The sequence below is a fragment of the Corvus hawaiiensis genome, chromosome 5, assembly GCF_020740725.1.
Source record: "Corvus hawaiiensis isolate bCorHaw1 chromosome 5, bCorHaw1.pri.cur, whole genome shotgun sequence".
NCBI lineage: Eukaryota > Metazoa > Chordata > Aves > Passeriformes > Corvidae > Corvus > Corvus hawaiiensis.
Window position 1 is genome coordinate 9,068,196 of NC_063217.1, and position 16,448 is coordinate 9,084,643.

At 40.5% G+C, this 16,448-nt stretch overlaps 1 protein-coding gene across 3 annotated transcripts in view; it reads right to left on the reverse strand.

Moving 5' to 3' along the window:
• Positions 1-525: 525 nt before the first annotated feature.
• Positions 526-16,448, reverse strand: part of MXD4 (MAX dimerization protein 4) — a 38,549-nt gene continuing 22,626 nt past the window's right edge. For all 3 annotated transcript variants that reach the window (XM_048303394.1, XM_048303397.1, XM_048303396.1), the window contains exons 4-6: positions 7,529-7,643; positions 4,338-4,497; positions 526-3,335 (exon numbers count right to left, since the gene is read on the reverse strand). In XM_048303394.1, the coding sequence (XP_048159351.1) occupies positions 3,187-3,335; positions 4,338-4,497; positions 7,529-7,643 (424 nt within the window). In that variant the 3' untranslated portion in view covers positions 526-3,186. The remainder of the gene's footprint in view (positions 3,336-4,337; positions 4,498-7,528; positions 7,644-16,448) is intronic.

Consider the following 16,448-nt stretch of genomic DNA (forward strand, 5'->3'; position numbering starts at 1 on the left):
CAGTAGCACCTCCTCACCTGCTAAAAAGCACGGTCATGACAACACGGCAGAGCTGCCAAGGTGGTGGCAGGATTAAATCTTGCAGCAAACAGTTTGCCTTTTGCAGTCCCACTGTGGGCACAGGTACACTTCTGCACATGCATGGAGCACACACACAAGTGTCCAGCTGAGAAAAATTAATAAAAATAACACTGTTTGCATCCCAAGGTACTGTGGCCACAGGCAGTGTTGCACTGGCTGTTCAGCAGCAGAACCACGGCCCTGAAGAAATGTCAGAGCCCTGACTGTCCCCACGGGACTGCAGCTCTGATGAGGGGGACAGACCAGTCCCCAAACCTGACCCTAGGAACTGCTGCGCCATTGCCTCTAACAGGGCTGCTGCTGTCCGGGGGCTGTGCCTGAAAATTCCACCTTAAGTTGGACTGTGCTTGAGGGAGAATGACACAGGCAGTATGGTGTCATTTTTCTTTACCAGCATAATAGCTCCCAGCTGTAATAACTGAAAAAGTAAAAACAAATAAACCCTTTTCATTTCCACTCAAGATTATTCGAGTAATTTTTATTGAAAATATAAGATCTACAAAGCCATGGATACCCAGCGTGGAAGAACTCATTAAGTTAGCACATTCATCTTTAAAAGGAAAATTTCAGGTTGACCTAAGGTACAATAATGTTCAATTTAAAGTCTCGTTTTTCCTTCTGTAAGTTTCAAATCTCTTTTCATTAGGAGGTTCTGTGCAAGAGCTGCTTGTCATGAAAGGAAACACTTTACAATCCATGAATGTGTTCATTATATAATAAATGAACAGCAACAATATACTAGCCTCTTTTTTTTTTTCCTGTTAACAGTCGTGTGTTAAAGTAAACTCTTATATTTTTTTTTTCCATGATTTGGAAATTAGTTACATATGCACCAAAGGAGCTAGTAATTTCTGCTGCTTGTCAGCTACACACAATGAGTATATTGCTGTGTGCTTTCCCCAACAATGAGGATTTTAGTAATATGCAAGGTGTATAGAACGTAATACCAAAACCTGCATCACAGAAAAGGTTAATTGTTTACTTATTCAGCTGCCAGAGTTGATAACCTTAGGCCCCTCCCCAGAGCCAAAGTAGGGGTGGCCATCCATTAGGTTATGTAAATTAAATGTATACGTTTCCTTGTTGGCAAGTTCCAAGCAGTAAGCGAGAGTGCAAACAAGGATCTGTAAGCTGCCACAAAATGTATTCATATTTCTACTCCGTGTTGTAAGAGCCAAAGGGAGGACACGTATGTCAGATGTTGAAAGAACAACTGAACCTTTGATCATTATGGTCAGTCTGTCATGAGGTCTTGTATCCAAATGCTAAAAATGGCACCACACTTGGACATCCCATAGCCTTACACAGTACATTTGTGTTTCCCAAGCCACTGAGCGCTGGTCTCACAGAGACCCTGACTTTAAAAGCTAACAAAAAATAGATTCGGGTGCTGAAGAATCCAAGGGAGGGCTCATACAAAGACAATTAACCCTCGCACCAAAACCTAATTTCATGATTTTACTTAAAGCCACACTGAATCAGTTGTGAGAGGGTGAAGATATAAATACACCTCTCTGCTTCATCCGTAAGAAGGTGGACAACTGACCATTTGAACAGAGGGTCTTGAAACAAAGCTTAGTTGTCCTTTAAACAATGAAAAGGAGAGGCATACATAAATGGTCACCAAGGCACAATATGACAAAGGTGAAGAGTCCCTGAGACTCTGGTCTGGGTCTGTACCATTCCCCTCCCTATACAAGTAAATGAGAACATTTAGGAAAATATAATACAAAATCTCTTACAGGAAATATAGACTACACTTGCTAAAATCACTTCCCTAAAAGTGTTTATAGCTTTTTTCTTTTTTTTTTTTTTTAGCTTTTTTCTTTTTTTTTTTCCTTCTTTTTTAAATTTTTTTAAAAGACCTTCTTTAAACAGATAATGCAAAGACTGGTCCATTTTTTTCTTACCCGGCAAGCCAAGCTCTAATGACTTCACTAAGCAGAAGTTGTATTAAAATACATCTTCATAGTATTGCTACAATTTGGGTAAATATGTTCTGAACAGCTTGATGAGTACTAAATAAACTTTGCTGTTTTACAGCATACATTTTAATTTTTTTGCACTTTTTTAAGAATAGAAAATGCAATTATAGTGTGCAAAAGAAAAAAAATTAATTATCTTCTAGCTGAATACTGTAATTTTAAGCCATGCCTTCCATAAAAATGTATTGACATGTGTAAATAGAAGAAAAGAAAAAAAAATACAAGCAAACAGAGATTTCATTTCCTTGCAAGGAAAGATTAACTATCACAAACTGGATCACTTGAGTTCTGTATTCTTTAGAGAAAGAAATGAAAACAACAACCCATAAAACCACTGAAATGCTTCAAATGTCATCCATTCCACGGTAACAGGTTAAAACTGCCATGTTGCTTTCTACTGCTCCCGTTAACATGGATAGAATGATTTGCTGCTGGTTGGATATTGAATACAAAAAGCAAAAGAAAGTTGAGATCATCCCACATGAAGTCATTATTAGAGCTGGCTTTTCCCCCGTTTTGAAGTACAGTAGTGACTTGTAAATATGACCTTTTCTAAAGATCATCTGAGATTTGAAGATTTATCTGCCTGCTTCACCCAAAAAACAACTGCTGAAAGAATTTACTCTATGGAGCCCACTATACAGCATTCAAAATGTTTTGGGTTTGGTTTTTTTTCATGAAAAAATACCACAAAAAGTAGTTTTAGGTTTTTGTACCTCTGAATCACTAACACATTGTAGATTCCATTTATTCTTCCATGTTTGAAAATGGTTTCTGCAAAATCAAAATAAACTGTCAAACTCCCTTATGCCATGCTTCCAACAGTTTGAATTTAATACTTCTTGAATGGAATGACATAATTTATTTCCTTTAATTTGCAGGATGGCTACATCAAGCTAGCTTTAAGTCACAACTGTACCTAACCACAGTTCTCTGCAGCAAACCCATGATTTACAATATCTAATATTGTGGTTACGGTGCAGGGAACCGTGGGTAAGAAACCTCCATGTCAGAGTATTGTGGTTGGGGTTTCCCGGAAGAGTGGCAGTTGACACCTCTGGAATATTCATATATAAGTGCTTCAGTCAGATGGTCCTGAGTTGAGCGGGTAACTCAGGCACTATGAGAGCCTGGCATTCAGTCTGCGGGAATGTGTGTAACCTCCGTCACTCGAACCGCTCTGCAAACTGTAGTGGTCTTCAGCATCACTGGCACTTCCAATACTGTCCATTTCACCTGGAGTAAACTCCATTCCTTCAATGTCTACTTCTAAAGAAAACATAAGAAGGCACATTTTCAGGAAGCTGTAGCAACTAGTCATGGGCCAGTGTCAATCAACATCCAGGTGAAAACCTGAATCACACTTCAGTTTCAGTAATAATAATAATAATAATAATAGTAATAGTAATAATAATAACAGTACTTAAAAAAAGAACTGGCACAGTTAATTCCTGAGGAAAGGATCATTTTGTCCATCTGAGAATTAAAATCCCTTCTGTCCTCAGCCACATAAATATACTGCATGACATCAATACCAAATCCTTTCCCAGAACTGTTCCAACCTGCACACAGACACTAATTTAGAAAAAAGCTGACCCTCAAAGGCTGTCATACTGCAGCACTGTCCGTGGTAATTCCAACCATGCAGGTGCTGGCTGGCCATGGTGTGACCACCAGGTAACTGCCCCAAGACCCACCACTCCACCACCCTGGGCCCTGAAACAGCCAGCCTGGGCGAGTGTTCTGCACAGAAAGACTTCCAAATGGGAAAGTAAGAAATGGCAACAGACAGCTTGATGAGCTCTGTCTCAAATGAAAACCAAGTGCAGAGAATCCTTGGTCATCATTGCACAGAAAATGTTTTAAAATTTCACAATAAATGATGTGGAATTAATTTATTCACACAAAAGAATTAAGCCAAATAAGATTTTTTTTTTCCATGTTATGCCAGCCTTACCAATAATTACACTAAAAATTCAAAACATGAAATGGTAATTGTTTAAAAAACTGGCAAAAAACACATGCAAGATAAATAGCTTTAAAAATTCACACAATATTAATAGCTTAAAAACTGATTAAGAAAGAGACTGTTTTTCAAAGAATGTGAAAAAGATGCGGCAATGTTTTACTCTTCCAATCACATTATGGAACAATTTTGTCTGGGTTTTGTTGAAAGCTTGATTTTAGTTCTAAATGACATTTTCCTGTTTCCCTACTTCCCTTTTCCTTCCTGCTCCTGCAGGCCCCTCTGGGAAGGCCTGGCTCAATTACCTTGTTCAGAGTCAGTGGATATTGTTGATCCCATGCTGTCAGTGCGGATTCGCTCCATGCCCTGCACGGATAGCTGCTCCAATCTGCGCTTGAGGTAGCGGTGCTCCCGCTGTAATTGTTCTTTAATATTCAGAGCTTTCCGGTCCTGTTCTTCCAATTTCTTAAAGGGAGAGAAACACAGTAAGCTGTCAGTTTGTACCCACGTCAAAGCATAAGTAACTTAAGGTCTTCTCATAAACAGTAATTTAAAAGCAATTTAAATATTTTAATTAATTAATATAAAGTTAAAATTAAATTTTAAAGTTCAATTTTTTAGTTAGCATTCTGTAGAGGTCAGTACAATTTTAGCAGGCTGAATTTGTTTCACAATAAATTATATGGTTACAGGGGAAAAAATAATAATATTAAAAAAAAAACCCTCAGAGACTCTCTTGCCACTAGCAGACATTCCTTGGCTAAGACTGAATTATTGTTGCCTTGGTTGTGGGGAATATTTAAATCATTTTATCAGGCAAAACCGGCATCATCTTTGATAACTCGAGCACAGCTCAGGTTTCAGTGAGAACATAACGCCTCTTTAGCTGAGTCTCTGATTTCACCTATCACCATAAAGGAACCATCGTGAGCCTCTGAATGTTCTCCCTCCTACCACAGGCCATGGAAAATTTTAGCATTTAAAAAGCTTCATTAACAATAAGCAGCATTAATTATATATAGGAGTTTACTAACAACTCTCTTTATTCTTGCATTTTTTTCTCCTTGAACTTCTGCAGAGCAAGTGTGATAATTCTGTGATACCACCTGAAAAGTCAGTGGTATTAATCCAAAATTTCTCAGCAAACAGCCTGTGAAAGGATCCTTCCACATATCTGCCTAAAATCTCCCCTCTGACAAAATAAAAGCAGGTATTAATTTTGCAAATAAAAAGAATACTTCCCACCCGGTAAAATGTGCTGCACTGTTGGTCCAAATGCAGTAACAGGAATATTATCTTTTAGTATTTGAACTGAGCCCTCTTCCAAATCACTGGTAGCCATTTAAAAGTAGTGACTATATAATTTGGGAAGAAAGTGTTAAGATTAAAAGCACGAGGGATACACAAAACAAGACATCTTTTATTATTAAAAAAAATTATCTATCTGATGCAGTAAATTACAGGTTGTAGCAGTAAAAGCACTTATAAGAGTGAGCAGATTTCTCTGTGAGCTGTGTTTACACAATCACTGAGATTTAGGAGATGTGCAGGGAGTGAGTACAGCTGCTGAAGATTTCTCCCTGCCGTCTGAATGAAACTAGGCTTGGTTTTCTGAGGAGAGCGGGCTGGGACAGTGCACAGCAAACCACAAGCAAAACCCTTTCAGAGATTTTGCTGTTCCAGTGCAAGCCTGAAATAAAAGTATTTGAAAAAATAATTGACACTCTTGAACGGGGCAGTTTCCTGGCTCAGTGAAATCCACCTTCTTCTGCCTCATTTTGAGCCCCCTCCCAGGCAATGCACTCTGTAGATACTCATCATAGGTGGATACACAATGTTATAATAAGAAAAGGGGTTGGTACATCCATGTACACAACAAACCAAATGTGCCCAATTGATCAGACTTCCTTTTCCTGTATTTTCCTGGCTGCAATCCCGAACTCAAACGACTATTTTAGGAAAGAACTCAGTGATTCATATCCAGGAGACTCAAAACTGTCCAATCTTTCAGAGCAAATTTCAATATATGGGGGGGGGGGGGGGGGGGGCGGGATGTGTGTGTGAAAAGTTCAGAACTAATGACTGTGTTTGAAATGCCAGCCGGGCACGGGCAAGCTCTGGCAGTGCAGGGGGGGGAGCTGACCTGACAAAGGGAAGCAATTAAGAGCTAACCCAGTTAGGGCAGGTTCAGTTAAAACCTTAAAAAGAAAGTTAAACTTCAGTCTCAGTTTTCAGAAAATGAGCACTTGGTGCTGTGCAAGACGGATCTGGAAAGAATCTGTTCCCAGCTTTTTTTATCAGCAGCTGAAATGGTAACTACAGGGCTAATCTCACACACTCGCCACTTGTAAAAACAGTTTTTCAATTTGTATGCATAAGCCCATGATAGGGGGGCAGCCCAAGACAAAAACCACATGCAGTGCCTTTCATGCATGTTAGCCTGAATTATAAACAAGAGGCCAAAATCTCAAATGGTAAAAACAGGGGTTGCCCAGCTGGAGCAAATGTGCTTAGAAGTGCTGAAAAAGTAGCTCCATAAACTTGTTCACAAGAATGGTTTTGCTTAAATTAATCTTTAATTCTTCATATGAATCACATCCATTTCTGTAACTGCAGTGAATCTTAAAGCTGTGCATCAGCAGGCTGTTCTCCAAAATATTCCAAGATTACTGGCAGTGTTCAATTTTGCCTGACACTTTTCTTGACCTGTTTCTCTGTAACACTGAAAAAATGCCAGATGAGTAATTATAGTCCTGGACACAGCAGCAGAAACCTGTTCTTTAACTTCTACATTTGAATACCTCTTTGTCTTATTTCTGCATATAACCCTGTTCCCTGAAAATGACGACAGTGAAAATGGGAGAGAAGGTGTGTTTGGAGAGAGGAGGCCTGAGGAATAATTTCTTTTGAATTACCTGTGCAAATGTAGAACCTGCACTGCTGCTGGATCATAGGTGAGATTTGAGGCTGTTTTTTGTTTTAAACTTGTAACAAGGGGAGCAGCAACTAACAGGGATTGCATTTAATTGTTTCATTTAAATGAGAATCTGGTCAACAAAATGTTGATGGGGATAAAGCTTGCTAATAGGTATGATCTTTTTGATTCCATTTTTTTTCATCATTAATGGATCTGGCTTTTTACATTTAAAACAATGCAGTACAGTGCTACTTTGCTCAGTCCTTAAAAAAAATATATATTAATCAAAGAACAGCTCTGACAGGTATTTTTTAAAATTATAGTGTAAATCATTAAATACACTAGTTATCAGAAAGCAGAAATCACAAAATCACTGTTTTATATATTTGAGATGCTAAGTTGCAAAGCACTAAACCTTGACACTGTGACTGAAATCCCTGCAAGTAATAAAGGCCAATAAATCCAGAAGATTGGACATATGGATACGGATTTTGTGTGAAAATTTGTTTTCTCTCTATGGACACACATTCTGGAAGATTCTCCCTTAAAAGAAATAAAAACATGGATGAATGTTTTTACCTTGATATGCATCTTAGCTCTTTTCAACAGACTTAGAGTGGTGTGTCTGGTGCTGTCCGGCCCGAGAGGCACAAGCTGTTTTAGCTGTTCCAAATATAGCCGGAGTTTAGCCCGCCTGCAATCATCAAAAACGAAGAGCGTTGTAGTAGGGTTGCACCCGAACAGAATATCCTATATGCAAACACCATCTGTTTGCAGGATCTCTGTGCAGAACTCGAGTCAACGGTGGCTTCCTTTCCCCTCCCTTTGGCAAAGTTTCAGACTGAAAGGTCACTTGAAATGCAGTAATGCTGCTTGGCACACTCAGACAGGAGGCTCATTCATACCTGTATTTCAAAGCAGTTTGCTCAGCCTGGTCAGTCCCATCTTAACCAAAGGGGAGTATGCTCAGAGATCTGAGACATCCAGGCAAGGATTCCTTACCCTATGGCTGGGTAAGGAAAAAACCCTGGGATTTTGCTCCAATGCAGTGATTTCTGCAGGCACAGACAGAGCTGTGGGCAGCTGCAGACCCTGATCCCCTGATCCCCTTCTCCCCATTCCTGTCCCTGCCTGCTGCAATAGGACCCACTCCTGCTATGCAAGGCAATGGCATCCATGCAGCCCTTCACAGCTCAGAGCTGTTTCCAGCCAAGATTTGTCAATGTATTTTAACAGAGAGGTCTTGATGCCCCTTCTCCTCCCTTCTACTGACCCACAGTCCCCCCAGGAGGAGACATTCTTCCTCTCACTGCACAGCATTTGTTATAAACACACAAGAAAAAACACTTCCAGCCATATTCCTCAACAACAGGGTCCTGGCTTTCTCTGGTACTCCCTTGCAAGTGTCCCTACTGCTGCTCTCAACATCTCTCCTGTACTACTGCCCTTAATCTATCAGTAAAAAGAGGATGAACAAAGTACTATTTCTACAAATGTTTTCCAAACCGTCTTTGAGAAAGCAGCTGGCAATACAATAGTCCACAAAACAGTTGCTTGACCTATCCAAAACAAGGCAGTGGCCAACCAAAGAACCACATGCAAGTGCGCTTCTACAGTTACATCCTAAAGAAAATCTCTCCTGGTTTTAATTCACAGCCCTTGAACAGGAATCCACATGGTTCTCCAATGAGATAGAAATGGATGTGGAAGTGCTTCCACAAGTAACTACTATTTTCCTTTCTGCCAGCCTGTTACAGGCTGAGCAAAGCGATGACCTGGAGCCAACGTCACCCTCACAGCCATAAGAATAACTGAAGCAGATCACAAGTATGAGGTGAATAATCATCTTTTTCAAATTTCCTCGATGCTGCACGAAGGAAACAAACACTGCAGGGAATTTAACACTTCTGGTCAAGAATGAACTTTCTTTGAACAATGAATTCAGAACCACGATCCAGCATCAGTGCCTGAAATGCGGCTGAAGAGGATTCAATATACACCAAATGACAAATTACACACGTATAATTGGAATGATCAGTGCAATGTGAAAATAACCTGAGAATTAATCGTAAAAAATCCCAAACCAAAATAGAATCTAATACAGAACAGTAATGACTACACACTCACATATTTAGTTCTGTCTGCCTATATATCAACAGTGTACTAGGTAAGAAATCACAAAGCATGTCTGTAAAATTGTTAATTTTTTCTTCAAGCCACTTAGGGAAAAAGGATTTTTGGTGAAAACATGATTCAAAAGAGAAAACTGATGACAGACTTTTTGTTTAGGCCTGGCGTTTGTTTTTAAATACAAGGCTCTAAACTTAAGCATCTTAATGCTTTTATTTAAACAACACCAACAAAGACTGGCCTAAGTATTCACAAAAATAGCCCCATCAGATCCCCTGAGGCTGCTACCTTAAACTGGAATATTGATCTTTAAAATAGTGAAATGTCCAAATTAGGGACCACTGGTATTTATACAGAAAATCTTAATGAGGTAAGTTTTTATTTCTGTGTCTGTATCTAACAACTGCTTGGCTGGGTTTGCATTTTAAATACAAAAACTTGCTTCAGGGACTAAATTCAAATAATCTTTTTGTTTTCTAAATGGCTGCTGAACATAAACACAATTGTCTGCATCACTCAGCCCAACCTGGATGCAACTGGATTTAGACAGAGGACAAGAAAGTGGGGACTGAAGATAAAGGAGGATATGGGAAGGAAGAGGAGAAGGATAGTACCAAATAGTAAACAGAGAGGTAAACACCTTGAAATGGAATGATCAGTATACTTGGAGCAATTAAAAGTTTGGTAAGGAATATACAGAACTGCTGATCAGAGATTTACTTAGTATTACTTCTGGAAAACATTAATGAAACCAGACTACATACTAAACTTATCTGTCTCTTGCTATTTGAGGAAAGTCTGCTTACCACAGGGAGTAGAAAGTAAGGCTTTAGTGTGCTTCCTTGCCCTCAGCTGGGGAGTCCACAGAAATACCGCCAAGGGTCAGGGGCATGGCCATGTGCCTTTTTAAAGCACTAACTCTTTTATGTTACCTGCAGGTAGAGCAGGACCTTACAGAAATGCCATGAAGAACACAGGACTGAATCTAAGAAGAGTATTTTTAGTGACCAGTGAGAAGAATTAGAAGAGCTGAGTATTAACAAATCTGCTTTAAGGCTTTTTCAGTATTACCAACTGATAGTAGTAAATGTAATAAACACACTTGCTGAAAGACCTCCTCTAACTTTATCTTTTTTTTTTTTAAAGGACTTTTTCTTTCATCTAATTACTCAGCACTTATGAATCCGTTTAAGATATTAAAGCATAAACGTTACATAGATCTTTACATAAATGCAGGCATGTTTATGTGACTAATTCATATATTATAATCAATGGCATAGATTGTGAATGTACAAAAAGAAAACCAGCCCACCAAAATCCCTGCGGTAGTGGAGTAAATATCCCCACATTTTTCATCTTGCACATCTTAGAAAAAACTGTAAGAATGTAAGAAAACATTTCAGGCATGTTACATTAACAGATCACACCAGCAGGAACAAGGGACTCAAACTTCACAGCAGATAAGTTGTCTCATACAGACTCTGCCAGCACTAATTTCTCTCTTTTTCTGCAGGGACCTGACAGCTTTTGCTTTTCATTGGCTGCCTGTGACCACAGGAGGAGGGAAAGGCACTCACAGAGGTAATCACAGCCAGAGCTGCTTTGTGTTTTGCAGCTCACGCTTTAAATTCCACCTAAAAAAAAAAATTTTAAAAAAGCAAGAAAAAAGAAAAAAAAAAAGCAGCCTGGTGTCAGAGCAACGGGGTAACAGTCTCTGTGCATGAAATGTGGTTGAAGTTGGGTAATTATGCTCTGCTCCAGCTTCCAACCCCACTGCTATGTCTTTGCCCACACCAAGTGTGGTGTCTGGCCAGGAGACCAGCACTGACAGAAGTGGGCACTTTCCTCACCCCATGTGGATGCACAGAAATATCCCCTTCATCACTGGTACTGAATTCATCTGGGAAGGTATGGATCTAAAAAATGCCATCCAAAATCCAAATCAAGCCTGCAGCTCTCTGTTTTGGGTGTAGCCCCACGTATGGAGAGGTGCATGGGTGCCTGGTTTGATTTATCACATTGCCCTTTGTGCCAGATGATAAAGGGGTTTCAAATGTTCAAGATTCCAGTGTTTCTCCATAAGCAAGTTCACAACAGGGACCTATGAGTCTGCATTACAGCTGTTCTAATGCTTGATAAGCCCAGACTGGCCAGCATTCCAGGGCAGTGGCCATGTCTAGCAGCTGTCCGGTGGTTCCTCACATTCACATAAAGGACAAAGCCACCTGCTGACAACTGACCCAAAGGCTACCAGCTGGAATTGCTTTGAACTGGTTTTGAACTCACATAAGCCATGATGGGCAAGAGTGGCAGAGATTTCAGAACCCATGGCAGAATGAACCCTGGAGCCCCACAACATGGAGGGACAAAGCAGCAAAAAGGTGTTATTAAGAATTTTCCTACAGAACAAGGCCATCCACCAGAAGTTCACAGGAAGGCCACTCACTGATTCTAGTCCTTGGAGACTCCAGTTTGCTCCAGTGTTTGGCTATGGAAAGGCAGGTTCACCACTTCTCAAAGAAAGGGTTGCCATACAAAGGTAAATTAAGATCTTTGACCCTAATCAATTTCAAAATTGCGTTAAATGAGTCTATTAAATAATGGTCAATAAGCTTTGCCGCATTTATGAAATCCCAGATGCGAATCCATTGTAGCACACCAAGAAATGGAATACTAAGATGCAGAGGGGGAAAAAAAGAAACAAGAAAGTCCATTGTTCACCCTGGATAATCTTCATTCCAAGGAAACTGCAACAACTCCAAGAAATTCCTACAACTACTTGACAGGCGGTTGCAGTGGGAACAAAATACTTCTCTGTAGAGATAAATAATACAAGAGGCAATGGCTGTGAATTTGGAGGTTCACAATGGACACTGGGAAACAAATTTTTTATTGGGGCAGTGGTGCACAACCAGAATAGGTTGCCCAGAAAGGCAGTCCCTGGAGGTTTTTAAAGATTTACCCAGACAGTGCCATAAACATTCACAGACATACATTCACATCTATGAACACTTCAGCATTTGACTCACAAGATTGCTCCCATTCATGTACCAGAAAAACATCTACAGCTGTGTGGCTTAAACCTGTGCCACTGTGATTGATAGAATGCTGGTAAGGTTTGTGGAATGACCCAATCCACTGCAGCCTTTCCACAGGGGCTCTCCAGGGCTTTCTCATGCCCAGAACAGCAGAGAGAAATGGCCTGCAGCCAGTCACACAGCAGATAGCTGTTCAAGCAGTAGTTGCACAGTTTTTTGACAGCAGCAAAGGTGTGTTTCCTAAACCATTCAAGTATAAATCTAGAGACTTTATTTAGAGGCCACTGAGCTGCACAAAGACAGCTGCAAAGGCAAGGTGCATATCCCAAACAAGCTGCTCAGTCCTCAGCATGGCATGCCTCAGCCATGTCACCTGAGGCTGTCACCTCAGCCTGGTGACATTAAATGGCCACAGACACTCATGATACAGGGTAACAGCATCGAGTTCCTGTGAAATGTGTTCCTGTCCATCCTGCCACCCCAGCTGGGCACTCCCTGCAGACAAGCTTCCAACAGCCGTCCACGTGTTTATGGTAGCTAGCACAGGGTGGGCATTTCCTGGAAGCTGCATCCAAAGACAAACAGTTCCCACTGCTGGCATTGTGTTCCTGACTGCCAGAGGTCACTTGCTGAAAGTGTCAGAGGGGCCATGCTCATCTATTTCTGAACAATTGTGAGCAAGAGCATAAAACTCACTAGAGAGAAGTCAAATTCATGACGAGTGTTCACCTTGCACATCCTCCAGGTCTCACTCCACAGCCCTCCCAGAGTACAAGAATGACTCCCACATGTACCCATTCTCTGCTGACCCAGAGCTGGCTGGAGAAAGGAAAGAGCAACTCCATCAGCAGTTTGTCATCCTGTGGGAAGTCCCAGAACAGTTCTGTCTGGTCCACACCTGCTCCCTGCTACTAACAGATTGCCCAGTCTGGCAAAGGAGCTGTCCTGGCCATACTGGGAGGCATTGTAGACACGCAGCATCTCCAGCTGATGAGCAGCAAGGATCTGGAAGGTTAGGAAATGGCCAAAAAGCCACTAAATGTCTGCATTCCCACACTGCATGCCCTGAACTTCCCTTTGTGCTGGCCCCAGCAGAAATTGCCTGGTTAGACATGATGTTGCTGCTTCCACATGCACAGCCCATCGTACCTCTCACCACAGTGCACCACTGAAGCACACGTGGGCATGAAACAATGCTGGCCTCACAAGGAGGCCCTAATTGTGTTTTCCGTAGGGTGCCTTAGTGCTAAAAACACTTGTGTGACTGAACACGTGTCTGTGTTTCAGATGCCCCAATTTTAGTCCACTAAACTAGCTCTGTGTATGGGAGGTTGACATATTCTCGAACTGCTAAATATATTTGTTCGGTGCTCTTCTGAAAAGGACACTATAAATCAAACTCAAGCAATGCAATCACTACAAGCCACACTAGTAAGAATAACTGATAGATATGAAATAGATGTAAAAATTAAAGATGTCATTTCTGTACATTAACTGTTTCAGTCCAAAAACCAGACAGCATCAGACCTTATCACAAGGCAAATTCAGTACAAATACAAACTAAGCCCCTACTTCAAAGAACAGAAATGTATTTGAAATGAATCTAGAAGAAGACACATTATTACAAACTGGACAGAGTTACCAAAGCATTTCAGATTCCTTCTCTAATGTTTCACATTTTTTTCCTACATTCAAACCTATCCTGGTGCTGTGCAATGAAGTTAATACACAAAGGTTTAAATATAGAGCAGTTACTAATTTTTTCATTGTTGCATAATGACTATGTAATCTGGCTTAATAATGTGCATAGGGTAAAGTCAGAGAAGAATCTCTGCACCAAAAATTCACTTCTGGAGTCAAATGTTATCCAGGTACACTATGAACCAAAATAGTCTGGCCACAACTTTGGGTCAGAGTCACCAGCAGTGAACTAATGGTTGTGTTTCGTCCTTAAAGCAAGGTGATTTTATCTTCTTGCCAGACATGAAATTCAGCATAAAATACAGAAGTGAGTTAACTGCAATTGTAAGACACTCGTGTTTTTACAGGAAGACTCTTCACAGATTTATTTATGAAATGCAAATACTTGCGTACAAGGAGCACTCGAGTTTTCGACAGAATCAGCAAACAGAAGCTCTGGATACTTTGTGACAAGCACTGTGTCAGGATGCACACAGACAGCATCATTACTCACAAACTTATCATTATTTCAAAGCTTTCTAAAAATGCAGAAATGCAGCAGTAAAAACTTTCCCATTGTGACTTCAGGGTTCACTTGCCACCAAGGTAAAATTAGGGCGAGAAACTCTGCCTGCCTTCTGATAACAGCTTCAATTCCTTCTTACTGGAGCTTGACACAACAAGGCAACATGTCTTAGGGGCTGCAGCTCTTTTTATTCTGTGCATAGTCACACTCTGAAGTGGTGACAGAATTTTGCTGCAAATTGTTTTAATGGTACTGAAAATTTAATATGTTCATGTTATTTTGCGCAGTCCTGGATATCATGGCCACACATGCAGTGTAGGTAATCATGTGGGATTACTCAACTCTGCTTAGCAGAAGCTGGTACCTAAGCATACTTGCCTCGCTCTTCTTTAAGCTAACACTTTTATTAAAGTGTCAGGAATTACAAATTTACAGCTCTACGAGACTTTTTATAAGCTACCAAAGACAACTTTGTACTAATTAAAATGCATTTGTTTACAATGGCATTTAAAGAGATTATTTATAAACTTCCATCTTAAGAAATCACAGAAATTCAATCAGATAAAAATGGTTCTAAGGAAGCCTATTTATTAATGGTCCAGACAGTATTTAGCATATCTCCAGCAAAATATTAAATATAATGCAGGATAACAACCCTCCACTGCAATAAAAAATCCTGTTTCTTTCAGATTTATTTCACTCATGAACACTTTTAATACTTTCTCCTGTACAAAGGATATCTCAAATACTTCTTTTTTTTCTAAAAGATGCTCTAGCTCACACTTGAGCTGCACAATCTAGTTCAACTACACAACAAATTTGCTTTGGTGAAAAGGAAACAAAACCTCTTAGTATTAAAGCAGTGTACCATAGCAAGGCACCCAGTGTGCCGATTGCTACGAGATGTGTGAAAAGCTTGCTCACAGCTGACTGCCTTGGAGTCAAACCCAGAAAATGCAGTCTTGCTCTTACAGCAAACCTCTTGGCTTTTTATTATCCGAGGAAAGATAAACCAAACACCAGTGTTCTGCAGTAAGCTGGGGGTCTTTTTCATGTTAAAAATAAAATCCTGAAGTTTGAGCACTAGTGAAGATTCATCCAAGACCTCATAGGGCCTCTGCAACTAAATTCAGCAGTAAAGCTCTGGTGGAAACTAACAGGCAGAAAGAGCGGTGAGTGCCTAATTGCAGTGATTGTTAGTGAATTAAATGCAACAGCCCTACAATCAGTGCAACTGCCCGCTTTATTTACTGAGGTATTAACTGGGAGTTTCATCCTCAATATGCATTTCAGTGTGCTGAATACTTGTGTGCATCTGTTCTGCTAAATTGAAAGCAGCCACATCGCTTTAGCAGCCAAGCGGTCTTGGGGTACCTCAGAAGTGTCCAAACATGGGATAACAACTGCTGCAAGTGCCTCTTACTATCACAGGCTTTCAGAGAGTCAGTGCTGCTCTGCACTTATCTGCAAGTTTTCATGTGAATAGTGCTCAGCAGTGTCTGGTGCTGTTCCCAATGCTAAGGAAATAGAAGAAAACCTCTGCTGTCTGTTAACACAGCTTATGATTATTTCCATGTTTTGCACATTTTATCACTCTGAAAAATATTTTAGTTCTCTTTTACACTATATCTAAACGCAGACTACAGCAGTTCCAGCGCATTTTACCTATTTTCCCTTAGTGCCACTTCAGCCCACTTGCTCAGTCCAGACTCCACACTTGACCTTTAACTTTTTACCTTCCAAAAGATGCCACTTGCTCAGTTTTAGAACATACACATGGAACCAGAACTTATTCCTACATCTTTCAGTACACATAAGTTAATGGAAGCATCTGCAGTGCCACAAATGCATGCATTTTTGGCCAGCTAAGCCTCTTGGCAGCAGTGCACAGAAAGCTAGCTGGGATGCAAACTGGGGACAGGCGAATACTGGCTGGTCTGTGAGAGGGAAGCCACTGACTCCAAAGAGAGGGAATGCCTGGCAGACCTTGCTGGCCTTGTTGCCTTCTTTGTCCCTCCCTCCTTTACCCCTTCCTCCAGTAGCTCCTTGCTGAATGCAGTGATAGTTGCCTGTCCTAAGTTACAAGCACTGGGCTACATCAACATCTCCTCACCTCTCAAAATAC